This window comes from Amia ocellicauda, chromosome 1 (assembly GCF_036373705.1).
Source record: "Amia ocellicauda isolate fAmiCal2 chromosome 1, fAmiCal2.hap1, whole genome shotgun sequence".
Classification (NCBI taxonomy): domain Eukaryota; kingdom Metazoa; phylum Chordata; class Actinopteri; order Amiiformes; family Amiidae; genus Amia; species Amia ocellicauda.
This window is the reverse complement of record NC_089850.1, coordinates 2173718-2195914: the sequence shown is the minus strand read 5'-3', so window position 1 is coordinate 2195914 and position 22197 is coordinate 2173718. Positions and strand designations below refer to the sequence as shown.

The window sequence follows — 22197 nt, the reverse complement described above, 5'->3', positions numbered from 1 at the left end:
CTAATTTAACTCTCTGCAATCTGTTTATTATACATCTGACATCATTACAACGGAATCCCTATCTGTCACCAACACGCTTAACTCTGCTTGTGCTGTCCCTGTCTTCTGTCATAATCCTCCTCAATCTCTCTGCAGCTTTTGACACTGTCTTGTCAATCACTCCATTCCACTCTCCTCTCTTGCCGACATTGGAATTTCTGGCACTGCTCTTACCTGGTTCTCCTACATTAATGGCCATGCCTACCAGGTGACACAGCGTGGATCATCATTTATTTTTCTTATGATCCTCTCATCCACTCTTGTATCTCTGTGTCTGTTTGCTATCTCCACCTGGATGCACTCACATAATCTCAATCTTAATCTGATTTTCACTACTTTCCCTCATCCTCATCTAATATCTCTCCCACATTCTCACCTCTATTTCCTTTTCAGAATCTTCCAAGTCACCCTTGTCCCGGCTCTGTCCTACTCCCAACACATCCCATGGAATTGTGTGTTCACCTTATGACCTTAGGCATGGGCACAGGAGGGGGGCCATGGTAAAGCATGATCTCATCACATATAGAGATCATTTTAGAAGTGTTCTAATATGATTGGTTGAGAGGAACACTACAAAATTGCAGTCATTACTATTATTGCACAATGGAGACTTGACTGTCTTTCCTTGGAAAATAATCTTATTGAGGTAATGATGAGTTTCAGTTTCAAACTCTCATATACACTACCGGTCAAAAGGTTTAGAACACTTCAATTTTTCCAGTTTTGATTGAAATTTATGGAGTTTAATGTCTCAATGTACTCTGAAATTAAAGCATACAACAAATAAATTGGAGATAAAACATAAATGTAACAAAATGTAACGCCTTAAAATGACAAACCCCTCTGGTACCCTTAAAAGGGCACCAAATCTGTGTGCTTCTCTTTAATCACTGTTGTGTTTCCAAGTGTTTGGTATCCAATGAAAGTTGAGAGACTCAGCTTTCTAACCATGTGTAGCATTCTCTGATGTAAAAAATTTGGTTGGCTGAAAATCATACATAGAAAAAACGTGATACCCATATGGTACTAGACTACTCCTTTCTCTCACACTGATTCCTGATCTTGCATTCAGTTTAAGACTTTGGTTTTTGCCTACCATTGTCTCAACCAGATTGTACCTAGCTACAGAGTGTCATATTTTCTTACACTCCCTACAGACCACTCCCCTTCTTCCAGAATCCACTCCTTTTCCAACCTTGCCCCTTACTGGTGGAACAACCTACCAACTGAGATCTGGCCTGCACAGTCCCTGACTATCTTCTGACTCTGCTGTAGACACATGTTTCAGAATGCCAGGGGCATGACCATAACTTGAATGAAATGGGTAGCCAGAGAGGTCCAGCAATTATTTTGGGGTTTGGCACTACACAAATGCATCACAGAGTTTGCCAGCATTGCCTCTTATTCAGCTGATTAACAGTGAAGCCTGTCCCATAATTCTACTGCAAAACATGTTTATTTATTTATTTATTTTTTCATTTGACCTGAAAATTTGAGTGACAAGAGGGGAGGGCAGTGGGGTGGCAGCGGCCCTGGTCCCACCCTTACCTGTAAAGGCTGGTTTACATTGCGTTGCCTGACCAAAAACTCAGCGACAGCAAGCTGTCTAATGATTGTATTATTTATCATAATGTATGTTTTTAATTGATACATTCATTTGAGACTATAACCCGAATAATTACGTTTTATACAATTAGTCACGACAGCTGGCAACGACGGCTGCATGCTACTTAAAATGGGTTTCATGCTAAAAGTACATCAGGTGGTGCAGTGGTTAGGGAACATCACTTCAAACCTGGCAATCTGGGTTTGATTCCTGATCAATAATTGTTATTTTCTTATGTGTACATGATTATTATGTTTTTTTAATATGTAATTTCCTGGAGTTAAACAGTATCAGAGTAGAAATAACAATTAGAAGGTGAGTTAGAAGGAGTTTAAATTCTAATTAGAATTGCGTTTCAATAACATGGTTCAGGGTACATCAGACAGGCAAATTCACTCATTAATATCCAGTTAGAGTGGATCATTATTCGAATTCAGCCAAACGTAATGTTAGAAATCAATAGTATAATAGTAAGACATCCACATATGCACTGAATTTAACGCTGTGAAAAAATTACAAATAAATAAATTATATTTGTCAGAAGGGAACTGATGTAAGCACTATTTTCAAAAGCCTTCTAATTGTTCGTTCTACAGTGATACCGTTTAACTCCAGGAAATTATATATATAAAAAAAAAAACATAATAATAATGTACACATGAGAAAATATCAAGTATTTATCAGGAATTGAACCCAGACCACAAGGTTTACAATGCTGTTCCCTAACCACTGCACCACCTGATATACTGTTTTAACATGAAACCCATTTTAAGTAGCCTGCAGCAGTCGCTGCCAGCTGTCATGACTAATTGTATAAAACATAGTTATTGGGGTTATAGTCTCAAATTAATGTTTAAATTAAAAACATACATTATAATTAATAACACAACATAGTTGTGTGTGTTGTGTGTGTATTTATATATATTTATATAGCCTGCCTACTATATATACACATGTGTGTGTTCTATGGCTCTACAATAAGTGAATGCACTCATGGTTACAAATGCTCAAGTGAGGGCGAATTGACGCAGGGAAGAACTGTCGCGAGGACGAATTGATATATATATATATATATATTATAGACCTTACACAAATGCACCTCCAGGCTTTGTTTAATGTTTTATATACAGCTCTGGAAAAAATGAAGAGCTGTTGTAAATATTTTTTCATAACTTCTTTTAAACAAATGCATTTACTTTATAGTTGGCATACAACCCTGTGTCCAGACTCCTCTGTGCACCACTGAGACTGCTGACTATGTTTCGTAGTGCAAAAACTATTAAAACATAAAAAGATAGTGTAACATAATATTATCCTTTATCACCGCTCCTGACAGGTGGCTCCTTCAGATTTCCACATGGGCATCTTCAGACAGGCTTAAGCCTGAATGGTTGTGTTTTACAGTGGGCATATATTAATTGTATGTTTTGGATTTAATTGCATTTAAATTGGCCTTCCGTCAATTTAGGTTCTTGAAGGACTACTTCTAATGTAAGTACCATGCTTAGGTTATATGAACTGTTAATTTATGTTCTGTAATATAGTCTATATGGGCAGGCACTTTTTATTCTTAAATGTACATATTTATTTAGGCTACACAGACATGTATTTGTCTGTTAAATAAATCATAAGGTGGGTCAAGTTTTAAACCATGGTTTAAATTTCGATTACATTTTTGTCTTTCTTGGGATGGGGTGATAAAAATGATCAAAATAATCAAACTGAATGAAAGAATATTAGATTAAATAGATATGCATATATGAATGAATAATTATGCTGAGAAGCTGCTCAACATTCTACTGCTGCATCTCAATTCCTTATTTCTACAATCTCTTTAACTTATTTAATTTGAAGGCCAAATGGTTCACATGTCTATCAACATACGATGCAATTACATTATGCGCACATAAAAATGCATTCTTAAAAATTGTCACTTGTAAGAGGAAAATACTCATTGACTGCATTTGAAAAGCTTCAAATGTTCAAGCTTTTTTAATTTTAATTTGTATTATATCAACCGGGTACAAACAGGGATAAGAAGTTATTATGCTGAGAATACAAATAAATTAATCACCAATCAAAATAATTTGAACTCCCAGTGACTGTCATAATTGAGCAGGGCGACTTTCGACAGAAATTATAAACTACACAGCGACATTGGCAACAACCATCGCCGGTCACTTTGCTCCTCAGCAATGATCAGGAGTATAAACCGGCCATGATAATGCAGCTTAATCTCCTGGACAGCTCAGCACTCTTGCTTTCATGCACTTATTTAACTATGCTGCTTACTTACGTATTTTTAGCAGTTATATAATTTTACTGTAGCTTTTCCTAAGCCTACCCCCACCCCTTAGCACATACCAGGGTAATAACTATTAGTTTTGCACTTAGCTCATTTGTACTAGGATGTATAATTGTGTTTTTTTACTGATTGTATTTACTAGACTTTACTATTGCTTTGAAAATGTTTTTTGTGAAAACTAAATCACCCTTGAGTAAATGCATTCACTAAGAAGAAATAATACAAACAAACAAATTAATAATAGGCCTACTGGCCCTCCCATCTCAGGGGAGTTGGAGCATACCTGAACACCCAATTTCTGACACATTGAAAAATAATTGCCACAAGCTTTTCATGACTGATATGATATGACTCCCCATAGAATAAGTGGAGAGGAGTGTAGGTGTATGTCTTGTGGTGTTTGCCTGGGGAAATAACTAATTGCAACTGTAATTGTGATGCGTTTTTGAAAGGAATGTTCCCAACATTGTTTAGAAATACATTAATGCATATTTGCAGAATATAAATGATTGCTTGATGCAGAGCTTGGTAGTCTGTGTCAGAAAATGTGCAGAGCTTACAGGACTACAAGCATTGTTATTTTAATTTATATTTTCCTCAGGTTTTATTTGCAAAATAATTTCAATTTCATATTCATGATTTTTCATGTCAAATACAATAAACTCCCTCTGAAGTCTCACTATTTCATTACTTCATGACAGAAATTGAGCCATACAGGTGAGACAAAATAAAAATGAACAACTGTTACTGTTTCTGGCATTACAAATCTCACTTATTGGAGGTACTGTCATGTACCTGTCTGTAATAAATCATACGAAAACATTAGCTGCAAGTCACAACAACACAACACAACAACCATCTTATCCAGTATGATGCAGCACAAAGCATAAAGAAATTCCTCTTTAGATGATCCATTCCTTTATCTTTAAGATCACCAAAATCTGGGCAAGCAAGGGCAAGCAATTTAATACATTTCTCAAACCTGGGAATTGAAGGCTGTGTAGCTAGAACAGTAGCAATGACATTTGTTTTTTGTGAGTGCTCCTCAACATCTGGTCTGAGTTCATCTTCAGATTTAAGTCTCCGGCGAACAGGCTTTGGCGGAGGAGCAAGAGGGGTGGACCCTTTCACCTGTTATTGTGACAGTCAGGAGGAAATGTGTAAAACTCACACAGCACTTGACACAAATGTATTCCTATTTAATGAAGGCTTTTAATTTGATTACAATATATGTAATGGTGATGTATTAAAATTGAATATTTTTTCTACAAAGGGAACAAAAGCTAGTTGTGAGAGCAGTTCATATGTAACATTGTCATGATTTGAATAACCATTTACTTACAGAGTTTGTAGTAGCCATTGCTTTCTCTTCTGACTGAACTTCAGTCTTGGCAGTTCTCAAAGATCCAATAGGTTCTTCTGGTTGCTCAGCCTTTAAAATACAAAAGAAAAACAAATAAACAAAATATGAAATGCACATACCAAACTAAATGTTCTGGAAGTGAAACAAATTGATTCATGTGTTCAAAACTTTTAGTATGTATTATGTTCTCTCTTTTTTGGCCATATGCTTTCAGGGTGTTTAGGATTACTAATGCAAGTACTTAGGACATATTTTCAGTAAAAAACTGATTAATAGATTTGTGATTTAAGGGTTATTCTACTGTGTGGTTGTGCCACAGTAATACTTAAATTCTAGGCATTGATATTACTGTACAACAATGCTGAATGGGAATGGTAAAGAAATGTGAAATGTATATTTAAAAAACCACTAATTACAGTGAGGGAAAAAAGTATTTGATCCCCTGCTAATTTTGTACGTTTGCCCACTGACAAAGAAATGATCAGTCTATAATTTTAATGGTAGGTGTATTTTAACAGTGAGAGACAGAATAACAACAAAAAAATCCAGAAAAACACATTTCAAAAAAGTTATAAATTGATTTGCATGTTAATGAGGGAAATAAGTATTTGATCCCCTATCATTCAGCAAGATTTCTGGCTCCCAGGTGCCTTTTATACAGGTAACGAGCTGAGGTTAGGAGCACTCTCTTAAAGGGAGTGCTCCTAATCTCAGCTCGTTACCTGTATAAAAGACACCTATCCACAGAAGCAATCAATCAATCAGATTCCAAACTCTCCCCCATGGCCAAGACCAAAGAGCTGGCCAAGGATGTCAGGGACAAGATTGTAGACCTACACAAGGCTGGAATGGGCTACAAGACCATCGCCAAGCAGCTTGGTTAGAAGGTGACAACAGTTGGTGCGATTATTCGCAAATGGAAGAAACACAAAATAACTGTCAGTCTCCCTCGGTCTGGGGCTCCATGCAAGATCTCACCTCGTGGAGTTTCAATGATCATGAGAACGGTGAGGAATCAGCCCACACCTACACGGGAGGATCTTGTTAATGATCTCAAGGCAGCTGGGACCATAGTCACCAAGAAAACAATTGGTAACACACTACGCCGTGAAGGACTGAAATCCTGCAGCGCCCGCAAGGTCCCCCTGCTCAAGAAAGCACATGTACAGGCCCGTCTGAAGTTTGCCAATGAACATCTGAATGATTCAGAGGAGAACTGGGTGAAAGTGTTGTGGTCAGATGAGACCAAAATCGAGCTCTTTGGCATCAACTCATCTCGCCGTGTTTGGAGGAGGAGGAATGACCCCAAGAACACCATCCCCACCGTCAAACATGGAGGTGGAAACATTATGCTTTGGGGGTGTTTTCTGCTAAGGGGACAGGACAACTGCACCGCATCAAAGGGACGATGGACGGGGCCATGTACCGTCAAATCTTGGGTGAGAACCTCCTTCCCTCAGCCAGGGCATTGAAAATGTGTCGTGGGTGGGTATTCCAGCATGACAATGACCCAAAACACACAGCCAAGGCAACAAAGGAGTGGCTCAAGAAGAAGCACATTAAGGTCCTGGAGTGGCCTAGCCAGTCTCCAGACCTTAATCCCATAGAAAATCTGTGGAGGGAGCTGAAGGTTCGAGTTGCCAAACGTCAGCCTCGAAACCTTAATGACTTGGAGAAGATCTGCAAAGAGGAGTGGGACAAAATCCCTCCTGAGATGTGTGCAAACCTGGTGGCCAACTACAAGAAACGTCTGACCTCTTTGATTGACAACAAGGGTTTTGGTACCAAGTACGAAGTCGAAGGGGTCAAATACTTATTTCCCTCATTAACATGCAAATCAATTTATAACTTTCTTGAAATGAGTTTTTCTGGATTTGTTTGTTGTTATTCTGTCTCTCACTGTTAAAATATACCTACCATTAATATTATAGACTGATCATTTCTTTGTCAGTGGGCAAACATACAAAATCAGCAGGGGATCAAATACTTTTTTCCCCTCACTGTATCTGCACCAGAAGATTGCCACTACTGTTAGCCAGAAGATCGCCACTACTGTTTGCCAGAACAGCTAATTTGCATTTGAAAAAGTGAACTTGCAACAAGTTTGCCGCTAACATTCACCACAAGTCTGCAGAAAGTTTACGGAAAACTCGCCACAACAGTTAGCCAGAAGGTGTATATTTTGGTAAGGGAGCTTCATCACATTGATAATAATGGCTAGTTTAGGTCTAAATCATCAGCCCTGTTACTTTTTTAAGGCCAGTAATTAAATCTGAAATTTTAAGTAACACATTTCTTAAATGTATACATTTATTTGAAAACTAAAGCGTGTTGAAGAATAAATTGCAATTCCCTTAATTATTATTATTAAATGAAAGTAAGCTTGTCTGCTTGCTGATCATAAAACCCCCAATGGTTAAACCTCTGTTATGATAAGGATACAGTTTAGGTGAGAACCTGTCCAGCTCAAGAATGGAATCATTACACTCTTCACAGTAGGACTTTGGGAGGAAAGATGCTGATCACCCATCATTCAAGGGATAACATGGTTAATGCAATGCTAATGTTTTTCTTTTAATTAATATATTTATTCAACATAACGTCTTTTAATACGGTAATTTAACATAACATTTTTAGAATTTAGATTCACTCTAGCATGCTCTGGCTACTCTAAGTACTGCATGCAGTCTTCAGGTGTGACTTGTTCACCTTCATAAAGAAGGACATTTACAAATATAAGTGCTTCCAAACATTTAAACTAATTTAAGTTCTTCTCTGCTGCAACTGGTTCTGTGATTTGTAGGATTCTAAGAATTCCCTGTGTTTGTCCTTCAGTGCAATGGAACACTGCAGTTGGTGGACATCTATAAGTACACTTTCTACATCAACAGAAAAGGGGTCTGGAAAGATTTTAAATTAAGTTCACTTTTTACTGAAATGCTAAATTTCCAATCTAGTTTTTTTTCTTGACACTTGCATGTTGGTTCCCACTGTATGTCTTTTAAAAAAGTTGCACTTTCTTTGTTCACAGCTTTAATTCAATTCAATGCACACACCACCTTAAACATATCACAAATATAATGTTGACCCCCTTGTAATGTCAGGATAAGAAAAATCAAATGGCTGTATATTTGTCAAAAAACACAGATTAGCAATTCATTTGTGGTCTTTGATGATGGATGTGCCCTTCTCCTGCATAGAGATTTAATTTCATTTAGAAATGTAAATCTTTTCTGATATACAGTGCTTTGCAAAAGTATTCACCCCCCTTGACATTTTTTCTATTTTGTTGCATTACAACCTTGAATTAAAATAGATCTGATTTACACAACATGCCTACCACTTTGAAGATGCAAAATATTTTTTATTGTGAAACAAACAAGAAATAAGACAAAATAAAATTAAAACTTGAGCGTGCATAACTGTTCACCCCCCCAAAGTCAATAATTTGTAGAGCCACCTTTTGCAGCAATTACAGCTGCAAGTCTCTTGGGGTACGTCTCTATAAGCTTGGCACATCTAGCTAATGGGATTTTTGCCCATTCTTCAATGCAAAACTGCTCCAGCTCCTTCAAATTGGATGGGTTCCGCTGTTAAACAGCAATCTTTAAGTCATACCACAGATTCTCAGTTGGATTGAGGTCTGGGCTTTGACTAGGCCTTTCCAAGGCATTTAAATGTTTCCCCTTAAACCACTCGAGAGTTGCTTTAGCAGTATGCTTAGGGTTATTCTCCTGCTGGAAGGTGAACTTCCATCCCAATCTCTGGAAGACTGAAACAGGTTTTCCTCAAGAATGTCCGATGAAAAACATCCCCACAGCATGATGCTGCTACCACCATGCTTAACTGTGGTGGGTGTTCTCGGGGTGTTGGGTTTGCGCCATACATAGCGCTTTCCTTGATGGCCAGAAAGCTACATTTTAGTCTCATCTGAACAGAGGACCTTCTTCCATATGTTTGGGGAGTCTTTGGTGAACAGCAAACATGTTTGCTTATTTTGTTCTTTAAGCAATGGCATTTTTCTAGCGACTCTTCCATAAAGCCCAGCTCTGTGGAGTGTACGGCTTAAAGCAGTCCTATGAACAGATACTCCAATCTCCACTGTGGAGCTTTACAGCTCCTTTAGGGTTATCTTTGGTCTCTTTGTTGCCACTCTGATTAATGCCCTTCTTGCCTGTTCCATGAGTTTTGGTGGGTGGCCCTCTCAGGTCTGTTGTGGTGCCATATTCTTTCCATTTTTTAATAATGGATTTATTGGTGATCCGTGGGATGTTCAAAGTTTTGGATATTTTTTTATAACCCAACCCTGATCTGTACAATTTTGTCTCTGACTTGTTTGGAGAGCTCCTTGGTCTTCATGGTGCCACTTGCTTGGTGGTGGTGACCCTTGCTCAGTGGTGTTGCAGACTCTGGGGCCTTTCAGAACAGGTGTATATATACTCAGATCATTTTACACGTAGATTGCACTTTATTTAACTAATTATGTGACTTCTGTAGGTAATTGGTTGCACCAGATCTTATTCAGGGGCTTCATAGCAAAAGTGGTGAATACATATGCACGCACCACTTTTCCGTTTTTTATTTTTTAGAATTTTTTAAAATAAGATATTTTTTTCATTTCACTTCACCAATTTGGACTATTTTGTGTATGTCCATTACATGAAATCCAAATAAAAATCCATTTAAATTCCAGGTTGTAATGCAACAAAATAGGAAAAATGCCAAGGGGGGTGAATACTTTCGCAAGGCACTGTACATACATTTTTTATTACAAAACAGTTTCCAATTGTAGGCTAGGTAAGGATCATCAAATGTGTGAAAAAAATAAATTTCTAAGATGTTGGCCCATTGAGGTGGGATAGATGGCCTATGAACAATCGTAAAGTCCACCCTCACGTATGCTCTAAAAAAAATTATTTGACTATTTTACATAGCAACAAACTATATTGACCAAGAGCACAGAGGTTTGGTGTTAATATTAACCAATACAAGTGGTTTTAAAACTAATAGAATTTTTATATTGGAAAAAAAAAAAAAAAAAAAAAAAAAAAAGCTGTGCTCGGATGTGAGAAATGGTGTATGCGGAGAATGTTTTTAAGCAAGTCTGACAAAGAATGTTGGTAAGGCAGATCAGAGGCAGATAAAACTTAATTAGGCAAACGTCTGTTCCACAAAATAAAACCTAAATCCCAGTTCGGACCCAAATTACAGATTTCCTACAATAGAAAACAGCTTACAGTAAGAAATACATAGAAGTTAAGGGTCCAATATTTATTCCACACAGCACAAACCCACTTGCTGATTTCTTTGAGCTGTTTTTTTCAGCAGATATACAAGAACACATATGCAAAGAGTTGAACAGATACGCATTATCAATGAAAAGTATAGGAAAGTACATTAATTACACTATGTAACACAATTTATGTTCCTGGGTAGTAAGTGTTATTTCCTAATTGCTTATGCTGCAAAAGTATAAAAAATGGCTATTATTCCCTACAAACTGCTTTTGTGACCAGGACAGTGATATTTTGACATTTACCTATTTCCAATGAGAAAACGGGCGAAGTTGTGTCTTTTCATTCACATAAAGTCAGAAAAAGACATCATATGAATCCAAATTAACATGTATTTTTACTAAAGTAATACAAAAATGATTACAAAAGAAGTGAGATTTAGAAGAGATTTAGAAGTGAGTAGTTTTTCAAGATTACACTATTTACTGTTACACGGTGTAATTGTAGTGTTTATATAGTGATGATCGAGTATTGTATTATATTCTAATACTTAGTCATACTTATTTGGCAGTGAAAACCAGATATTATAATGAATAGTTCATACTGGATCGAGACTAGTAAAAATCCCCTATTGAGAGAGACGATTATTATTCCCTTGGAATGCTGAGTCTCGCGCGCCAAACATTCACTTTCGACTCAAAATGACTGTTGCAATTCTAAATAGACATTTATTTTAAAAAAGATGGTGCGGCTCCTACTTTTTTGTTCATAACTTAAAAAGCCTGATGGGTTAGACTTAGGTCTCTTTAAAAATGTAATGCAGACAGATACAGGTAGCACTCATATCAGTGGCACAGTGAAGCTTTTTGGTTTACGCTAGCTGCACTTCTGCAAGTAAGATGCAAGAGCACCAGCAACCTCAGCTACCTGAGGCTGTAACCTATCAGATCCCCCATCGCTATAGGTCAGGGGTGAACTCCCGACCAGCCTTGAGCCCTTATATGAAGGGATGAGCTCGAAAATTACGCCCTCTTGCTGTGTGGAGGCTTTGCTGCAGGGATGAAAACTGAGAAGGAATGTTCGACCACTCTACCACAAGGACATTATACCTTGAGGAATAGAGTTTCGAATCTAGTTTTCACCAAGACATCACGGCATTCAAAGTACTGCACTTTGTGATATAAATTGGCCTTTAAAGCTTCTTAATGAGCATTCATTAAAAATCATCCTATTACAGTACCTGTCATTTTAATTAATAATTGTATCACTATAATTTCCATGCATTAGCACATAGGTTAACAAAACTATTCGATGTATATGGCTACTGACACTGACACATAAATCTGTTTTATGCAATATTATTACAGACAATATGTTGATAAATTAATATGTTCTACAAGCGCATGCATAGAATTTGTCAACACAAGAGCTTTACTTTTTTATAATTTCACGAAATATACTGAGATCAATGTTTCAGCTGTTTAGTATACAAATACAGTGTAAAGTGAAAAATTAAAAGGTTGTTTGCAAGGAGCACAGAAGTGCCACTTACAATTTCATGAAACATACAACTACATTATATTTCACTATTGAATTTAACACCTGACGTTGTGGTGTGCAAACTTTACAAGTATCAGTATCCATAACAAAATAAGCCTTTCATGTTAAATTGGTAAATTAAAGAAATTAAATGCAGGTAGGTATTTGTCCATTTCTAATTTACATTCAGCATTAAAGGGTACCTGTAGTGATCACAGAAGTATAGCTAATTCAATAGATCAGGTGTTCCTGATACATATTCAACCAATAACAGACTAATATTACTATTAATATTTACTAATACTATACTATGTACATATGCTGTATACGGAAACTAGTGTAAACAAAGTACTGGCCAGTATTGAGATTGTGAGAAAAACAAAACTAGCGTAATATGTATGAAGAAATGCATTCAGATTCAACAGCTGGGTACTGGTATAAGCATTTCAGCTCCTCAAAATTAATAAGTTATAAATACTTTATTCTCCAGCCGCTGGACCCGCAGTTTATGAGGAATATTCAGTTTATACTGAATATAATATAGCCGACAATCTGTTAATAAAATGAGCCACTGTAAGAGTTATAATCTTGCTGAGTGCTAAAACACATTTTTTTCCACACATCATAAATTTATATTTAAAAAAAATAAATAATAATAATAATAACATCTCAAAATATATGCTCAACAATTGAATAATTTCACATGCTATTCCTTCCATCTGCCTAACCTCATCCGCAACACTTACGATTCAGAGAAAGCCCAGATTACAAAGATTAAAGTTTAGTTGGTCTGTTTTTTCCATTTCTCTTTATTGTTTATTTATGTTTCTTAACAATACCAACATGAAATAAAATAAAAATCCAGTCAATTTTCTAATGCTACTAGTACATTTTCTATACAAACACAAAATTGTTGTAGTCACCCTGCACAATGTTGCATATTATTATACAATTATATAATATTATTAAATATTACATTGTATTTTACGGATTGATTACCCTGTAAGCCTTGGATAAGGAGTTCTGCCAAATAATACGTTTTTTTTTTTTTTTTTTTTTTTTCTTCAATTAACCCTTGTTGGCCACTTTCAAGTCTGGATGTACAAGTGAAAGATACCTGTTTTGCATTCAGCACTTGATTTCAACAATGTTGCATTTGGTTGCAATGTGTAAAGCCATAAACTATAATCGGAGGAAGAACATGGGCCATTGTTATCACCATAAATTAACCTAATAAAATGAATTTCTGACAGATTACTTTATCTGATTGAGCTGGATTATTGTTTTATGATGATATACAAATTGTTAAAATATTAATTCCTCACAAAGTTATGACATTTTAAAGTCCCACTATTGGAATATACAAAATAGAGAAAATTGCTGTTAAAGTTAGTGACATTCTCTTCATAAACTCCTTAGCAACATACATGTATATCCATTCAATTTATATGTAATTTGGCATAGATATTCCTGACAATATAATGTACATGTAAATTTAAAATTAACAGTGTGCCTCAATGGGATTTATTTGTATTAATATAATTGTTTCTAAAAAAATAAAATTCCAAAATTTAAGTATTGATACTATTGAATGCTTGTGATGGTGTTATATTTTGTTTTAACATTACTTAACATTAGAATGGTATAAGTAGTTTGTTTATCTGTTTTAAGTAAATACTAGTTTATAAAGCATGAATCACCTAATCACACACAGACACAAAATTTGGAAGTCTGCCTTAGGTAACCAGCTGGAGCATTAAACTTTTATTTTATATATATATGTGACACATCATACATTCTATATGTAATACAGAATTGTAAACATACTAAAATGTATCTAGAAAGCAAAATCATGTGAAATTAATAAGTAATAAGGGATAATAACAGAAGCCGAGTTTACATGTGTGTTTTAAACGTACTCGAGAATATGTTCGAGTCAAAGATTAAATGACTCTCCTTCTCGGGGGTTTATATGGTTTTAGTTGATTGCACTGGGGATGGAGCTACTGTTTACCCACAGACATGCAAATTAACGGCAAATGGGTGTTTTGTGCCTTGTGTATTTTAATACTTTAATACTTTGTTTAACTGATCTTACCCAAGTAGTTTTTCACATCACTGACGGAGCTAGCAAGCCATGAAAATAAGTGTTTTATAAAGTTAGGATTAAAACAGTGCACAACAGACCGAAAACAATATAGATAGCATAATGATAATAGAAAATCGACAAAAAAGGCACTCCGCATTGCCATAAACCTGAAATATATCATTGCTAACATGAAACATCAGCAACTTATGCTTACGTGACTGAACTTTACATCTTTTTATAAGAGAATCTGTTCAAAATAATGTAAGTACTGTTCATGAAATGTCCAGTTGATAGCACTTACACATTATATTTGATAACTTTTAAAACTGAAATTGAAAGTTAAGATACGAAAACCGTGAAAACAATAAATCAATTATGTAGACCCTTTTAAGAATACCTGTATTGAGAAGACAGTATTTGCGACTTCTGACTGGTTTTGTGTTCATATATACACTCACCTAAAGGATTATTAGGAACACCTGTTCAATTTCTCATTAATGCAATTATCTAACCAACCAATCACATGGCAGTTGCTTCAATGCATTCAGGGGTGTGGTCCTGGTCAAGACAATCTCCTGAACTCCAAACTGAATGTCTGAATGGGAAAGAAAGGTGATTTAAGCAATTTTGAGCGTGGCATGGTTGTTGGTGCCAGACGGGCCGGTCTGAGTATTTCACAATCTGCTCAGTTACTGGGATTTTCACGCACAAACATTTCTAGGGTTTACAAAGAATGGTGTGAAAAGGGAAAAACATCCAGTATGCGGCAGTCCTGTGAGCGAAAATGCCTTGTTGATGCTAGAGGTCAGAGGAGAATGGGCCGACTGATTCAAGCTGATAGAAGAGCAACTTTGACTGAAATAACCACTCATTACAACCGAGGTATGCAGCAAAGCATTTGTGAAGCCACAACACGTACAACCTTGAGGCGGATGGGCTACAACAGCAGAAGACCCCACTGGGTACCACTCATCTCCACTACAAATAGGAAAAAGAGGCTACAATTTGCACAAGCTCACCAAAATTGGACAGTTGAAGACTGGAAAAATGTTGCCTGGTCTGATGAGTCTCGATTTCTGTTGAGACATTCAGATGGTAGAGTCAGAATTTGGCGTAAACAGAATGAGAACATGGATCCATCATGCCTTGTTACCACTGTGCAGGCTGGTGGTGGTGGTGTAATGGTGTGGGGGATGTTTTCTTGGCACACTTTAGGCCCCTTAGTGCCACTTGGGCATCGTTTAAATGCCACAGCCTACCTGAGCATTGTTTCTGACCATGTCCATCCCTTTATGACCACCATGTACCCATCCTCTGATGGCTACTTCCAGCAGGATAATGCACCATGTCACAAAGGTCGAATCATTTCAAATTGGTTTCTTGAACATGACAATGAGTTCACCGTACTAAACTGGACCCCACAGTCACCAGATCTCAACCCAATAGAGCATCTTTGGGATGTGGTAGAACGGGAGCTTCATGCCCTGGATGTGCATCCCACAAATCTTCATCAACTGCAAGATGCTATCCTATCAATATGGGCCAACATTTCTAAAGAATGCTTTCAGCACCTTGTTGAATCAATGCCACGTAGAATTAAGGCAGTTCTGAAGGCGAAAGGGGGTCAAACACAGTATTAGTATGGTGTTCCTAATAATCCTTTAGGTGAGTGTATAAAACAGAGACGGCTCCACACTGATAACATCCACTCCCAAAACCTAGAAAAAAGTAAAAGACATACCTACCAAACTACAATACACCTACGATACTGTATAATACAATGCAATACAATACACAGTAGAAGAATATGAATAAGAACCTAAATAGTATAAAATACAATCAGACTAAAATTAATACAATTGAAATGCTATTCCCACTGTTTGAGACTTAGTTTTTCAGTTATTGGATGAATGCACCCAGCAAATATCTTGAAACAAATGTTTTTTTCAGTTGAATTAGGACTTTCACGCAATTCAAATTTGATTGCGCTATGTGCATGTTTAATGTCAGCCCCGGAATACATTTGCAGCTCATGTTTCCAATTACCAAGTCATTACCATATGTTAATATAGCCACAGCATTAACAGGACTCTGCAGGTAGATGAATGAAGGCCGTGTGCTTGACAGAGGTGGGTGCCATGTTTCTGCACTGGTTTGTGACATTTTAAACATTCTGTTCATAGCCGATTCATATATATGAGAGAACAGCATTAGCAATTACAATTATATATATATACAGATGGGTAACTAATTAAAGGAAAAACCTGAATAAATAAGTGGAGGAACATAATGACTTCAGATGCCTCCAAACAGGTGTACTGCATGATACAATTAAACAATTAACATCCTATCATGCTCTGTGGCATGTATAAAAATACTGAGCAGGCCCAGTTGACCTTGATTTTGGATCAAGATGGCAGTGCATAAACCCCTCATTACAAAGACAAATGCACATTTGGGAGTTCAGTGATGCAAAAACCATAGGCACTGGTCTACAGAGATGTTGAAAAAAGTGATATGGTCAGATAAGTCATCCTTCACCATATTCTCTACAAGTGGGAAAGTGCATGTGTGGTGACACCGAGAGAACAGTACAAGACTGACTGCTTGATCCCTACGGTGAGGGGGTTGGGAGGCTCTGTTATGCTGTTGGGGGAATTTTCCTGGGCACCACACTTCCTGGAATTTTGAGTCCACTTGTCCCCTTAGAGGGAAGGGTCACTGCAAATCATTATGAAGTTATTCTGAGTGATCACCTTTATCCTATGGTGAAACATTTATATCCTGATGGGCGTGGTCTCTTCCAGGATGACAATGCCCCCAACCACAGAGCACGAGGGGTCACTGAATGGTTTGATGAGTATTCAAATCTGATTATATGAATCATATGCTATGGCCTTTGCAGTCTCCAGATCTCAACCCAATTGAACACCTATGGGAGATTTTGGACCGACGTGTTAGACAGCGCTCTCCACCACCATCATCAATACACCAAATGAGGGAATATCTGTTGGATACTCCAGTAGATTTCCAGAGACTTGTATCTATGGCAAGGTGCACTGAAGATGTTGGTTTTACCTTAAATTTGTCACCTGTGTGTATGTACATATACATATACACTCACCTAAAGGATTATTAGGAACACCTGTTCAATTTCTCATGAATGCAGTTATCTAACCAACCAATCACATGGCAGTTGCTTCAATGCATTTAGGGGTGTGGTCCTGATCAAGACAATCTCCTGAACTCCAAACTGAATGTCTGAATGGGAAAGGAAGGTGATTTAAGCAATTTTGAGCGTGGCATGGTTGTTGGTGCCAGACGGGCCGATCTGAGTATTTCACAATCTGCTCAGTTACTGGGATTTTCACGCACAACCATTTCTAGGGTTTACAAAGAATGGTGTGAAAAGGGAAAAACATCCAGTATGCGGCAGTCCTGTGGGCGAAAATGCCTTGTTGATGCTAGAGGTCAGAGGAGAATGGGCCGACTGATTCAAGCTGATAGAAGAGCAACTTTGACTGAAATAACCACTCGTTACAACCGAGGTATGCAGCAAAGCATTTGTGAAGCCACAACATGTACAACCTTGAGGCGGATGGGCTACAACAGCAGAAGACCCCACCGGGTACCACTCATCTCCACTACAAATAGGAAAAAGAGGCTACAATTTGCACAAGCTCACCAAAATTGGACAGTTGAAGACTGGAAAAATGTTGCCTGGTCTGATGAGTCTCGATTTCTGTTGAGACATTCAGATGGTAGAGTCAGAATTTGGCGTAAACAGAATGAGAACATGGATCCATCATGCCTTGTTACCACTGTGCAGGCTGGTGGTGGTGGTGTAATGGTGTGGGGGATGTTTTCTTGGCACACTTTAGGCCCCTTAGTGCCAATTGGGCATCGTTTAAATGCCACGGCCTACCTGAGCATTGTTTCTGACCATGTCCATCCCTTTATGACCACCATGTACCCGTCCTCTGATGGCTACTTCCAGCAGGATAATGCACCATGTCACAAAGGTCGAATCATTTCAAATTGGTTTCTTGAACATGACAATGAGTTCACTGTACTAAACTGGCCCCCACAGTCACCAGATCTCAACCCAATAGAGCATCTTTGGGATGTGGTGGAACGGGAGCTTCGTGCCCTGGATGTGCATCCCACAAATCTCCATCAACTGCAAGATGCTATCCTATCAATATGGGCCAACATTTCTAAAGAATGCTTTCAGCACCTTGTTGAATCAATGCCACGTAGAATTAAGGCAGTTCTGAAGGCGAAAGGGGGTCAAACACAGTATTAGTATGGTGTTCCTAATAATCCTTTAGGTGAGTATATATATATATATATATATATGGGTGGGCTCAGGATGCATACATCTGGTATTTGTCAAGAATGTGCAGTGTATTCGAGTCTGTACACATCCCGAATGCATACCTCCTCGGTAATATACAGCTACAGCTAAAACAAACTACCAAAGGATTTTCACATAAATCCTGATGAGATACCAGAGCATTTAAGAGGAGCAGCAGAGAAAGAAAGCCAACAACCCCGCTTAAAAACAAAACAAAACTAAGAGAGATAATAAAGAAATGAAAAAAACGTTGTGATGCTGCCAAGTCAGTAGAGACAATTGATGGACTGCAAAGAAAAAGTTTGTGGCAAGCTCAAGACCAACAAACGGATAAAGCTGTATTCTAGTGGTTTGTTCAAGAACGATCTGAAAGCACACCCTTGTCTGGACTTCATCTACAAACCCAAGCAACAAATTTCCACAACGATCTTCATGGAAATGAGTCTGCAACTTTCAGTGCCAGTAACGGATGGCAAACAAACTTCAAAAATTGACATGGCATAACCAAGACTGCAATATCAGGTGAGATTCATTCAGATTCATGTGGTTGATGCCCTTTATGATTTTGAAGACTTGGATCAAGTCTCCACGTAGTCTCCTCTGTTCCAGGGTGAAAAGGTTCAGTTCCTTCAGTCTCTCCGAGTAGGACATTCCCTTCAGACCTGGAATAAGTCTGGTTGCTCTCCTCTGAACTGCCTCTAGAGCAGCGATATATTTCTTGAAGTGTGGAGCCCAGAACTGTACACAGTATTACAGATGAGGTCTAACTAGCACATTGTACAGTCTTAACATTACTTCCCTTGTTTTAAATTCTACACTTTTGACAATATACCCTAATATTCTGTTTGCCTTTTTTATTGCTTACCCACATTGTTTGGATGGAGAAAGTGAGGAGTCCACATAGACTCCTAGGTCTTTCTCATGCATTATTTCATCTAGATCTATTCCTCCCACAGTGTAATTATAGTGGACATTTTTGTAACCTTCATGTATTACCTTGCACTTGTCCACATTTAATTTCATCTGCCAGGTGTCGGCCCACAACTGAATATTATCTTAAGTTATTTTGAATAGTACTGTAGGAAATATACCATCTGGCCCAGGTGATTTGTTTGTTTTTAATTCTGCTAGTCCCTTTAGTACCTCCTCCTCATTTATCCTGATCTCTCTTAGGATTTGACTGGACTGATTGTTAACCTGTGGCATGTTATCTGTTTTTTCTTTTGTAAAAACCTTTGTGAAATACTCATTTACAACATCTTATTCGTTTTCCAAGACACTTACATTTTTGCCCTTTATCTGTTTCACTTCCTCCTTTATTGACCTCTTGCTGTTGTAGTCTTGAAAAAAGCTCTTCACATTCGTTTTAGCTCCAAGAGCTATGTTTCTTTCTATTTCCCTCTTTGCTTTCCTGATCCCTTTCTTAAGATCTTTTTGCAGCTCAGCATATTCTTTGTATTTTGTTTCATCCCTATCCCTTTTGTATGTGCTATACAACATTTTCTTTCTCAATATTTTTTTGCATACTTCTATTAAACCATTTTGGCCAATGTTTTTTGGTCCTCAATTTGCTAAGTTCTGGTACAAATTTCTCCCGAGCATCAAGTTGTATATTATTAAAATATAACCATCCGTTTTCAACTGAATCTGTATCCAGTGTGCTCCAGTCTAACTTTTCTAAGTGCCGCCTCATACCTTCAAGGTTTGCTTTTCTAAAATTGTAGACCATTGTTTTAGACTTGGTCCTTGTTTTTTGAAAGAATGCCTCAAAGCTAACCATATTGTGATCACAGTTTGCCATTGGTTCTCTAACAGTGTCCCTCTGACTCTATCTTGGTAATTTGAAATGATCAAGTCAATGCATGCACTCTCCCTGGTTGGTTCCCTGACAAATTGAATTAGAAAGCATTCATTTACCATCTCAACCATTTCTATTTCTGCTTATGTAGTCCCAACTGGGCTTTCCCAGTCTATGTTTGGGAAATTGAAATCCCCCATTATAACAGCCACATCCTTGCTACTTGCAGTGCTGATCACATTGTACAATGCAACATCTTGCTGAATATCTGAGTTGAGTGTTCTGTAACACACTCCTACCACTAATCCTCCAGATCTCTTGTTCAGTTTGACCCACCAAGATTCTGTTCCGTTACTGGGATCTAATTTAAGATCTTCTGCCTCAATGTAATTTTTCACATGTAATGCTACCCCACCCCCTCTTCGATTTTGACTGTCTCTCCTAAACTGTGTGTATCCTTTCAACTTGTATTCATCTCCATTATTTTCTGTAAGCCATGTTTCCGTCACTCCTACAACATCATAGTCACATGCCAACACTATGGCTTTTAGGTTTAACATCTTGTTCCTTATACTCCTGGCATTGAGGTACAAACATTTCAGGATTTTCCTCCTAGCAGTTTCCCTTGTTTTCTTTCCTTAGTGGAACATCTCCCATTGTCAGAGCTCCCTGCCCACCTGATCCCTAGTTTAAAAGATTCTCAATTACTCAGCACATACGCTCTCCCAATGCATTAACCCCTCTTCTGTTTAGATGTAGACCGTCCGGTTTGTACAGGTCCCATCTATCCCAGAAGAAAGACCAATGATCCATAAACTTAAAACCCTCTTCCCTACACCAAGATTTCAACCATGTGTTAAACTTTCTAATCTCTGCCTGTCTCCCTGGCCATGCACGTGGTATTGGAAGTATTTTAGAGAAAACTACCGTGGAGGTCCTGCTCTTTAGTTTTGTTCCTAACTCTTTAAATTTGTCTTGCAGAACCTCTTCCCTACCTTTTTCTATTTCATTGGTTCCAATGTGGACCATGACCAGTGGATTCCCTCTGGCTTAGGCCAGTAGCCTGTCTACTAGTTTAGGGAGATCTGCAACCTGAGCACCAGGCAGGCAAGATACCATGCGGGTCACCTTATCACTAGAACACACTGTGTGATCTACGCCTCTTAGGATTGAATCTCCTCCTATACCTACCTCCCTCTTCTGGGGGGTGGGGTGGGCACCATGATGCTCTGGTGCTCTGGTGCTCAACTGCCCTCCCATCACCCTCTGAGCTGTCACTGTCCAATTCGGTGTCCAGCAGTTGGAACCTGTTGGGCAATTCTAGCTCTTGGGGTGTCTCTAGGGGTTATGTACAACCTTTTCTGCGTTATCACCTACTGTAACTCAGCAGTTCTCCACACTTTCCTGCTCTAAGGTCTTAACTCTCCTAGGTTTTGGCGTGCACACCATCTCTCTTATGGGCTGACTGACCAATTCTTCTATATCACTAATACAGCACAGATCAACAAGCTGAGCCTCAAGATCATTCTACAATGAATTCTTCTGTCATCCTCCACAGTTGTTTGGCATGATCTTCTGGGCTATTTGGTGTTCCTGAGCTCAGCAGTGCATTCTTTCTTTTTAAGAATGTACCAAACAGTTGATTTGGCCACACCAAATGTTTTTGCTATCTCTTGGATTGGTTTGTTTTGATTTCTAAGGCAAAACTGAAGGCAAAACGCTCAGGAACTAAAGACAGCTGCAGTACAGGCCTGGCAGAGCATCACCAGGGACGAAACCCAGCATCTGGTGATGTCTATGGGTTCCAGACTTCAAGCAGTCATTGACTGCAAAGGATTTGCAACCAAGTATTGAAACTCACAATTTA

General features: G+C 38.0%; 1 protein-coding gene across 3 annotated transcripts in view; it reads right to left on the bottom strand.

Moving 5' to 3' along the window:
• The window catches only part of reps1 (RALBP1 associated Eps domain containing 1), a 181560-nt gene that overhangs the window by 5069 nt on the left and 154294 nt on the right, over positions 1 to 22197 (bottom strand). For all 3 annotated transcript variants that reach the window (XM_066700473.1, XM_066700647.1, XM_066700558.1), the window contains 2 exons: positions 5293 to 5382; positions 4933 to 5081 (listed from right to left, as the gene is read on the bottom strand). In XM_066700473.1, coding sequence (XP_066556570.1) covers positions 4933 to 5081; positions 5293 to 5382 — 239 coding nt within the window. The remainder of the gene's footprint in view (positions 1 to 4932; positions 5082 to 5292; positions 5383 to 22197) is intronic.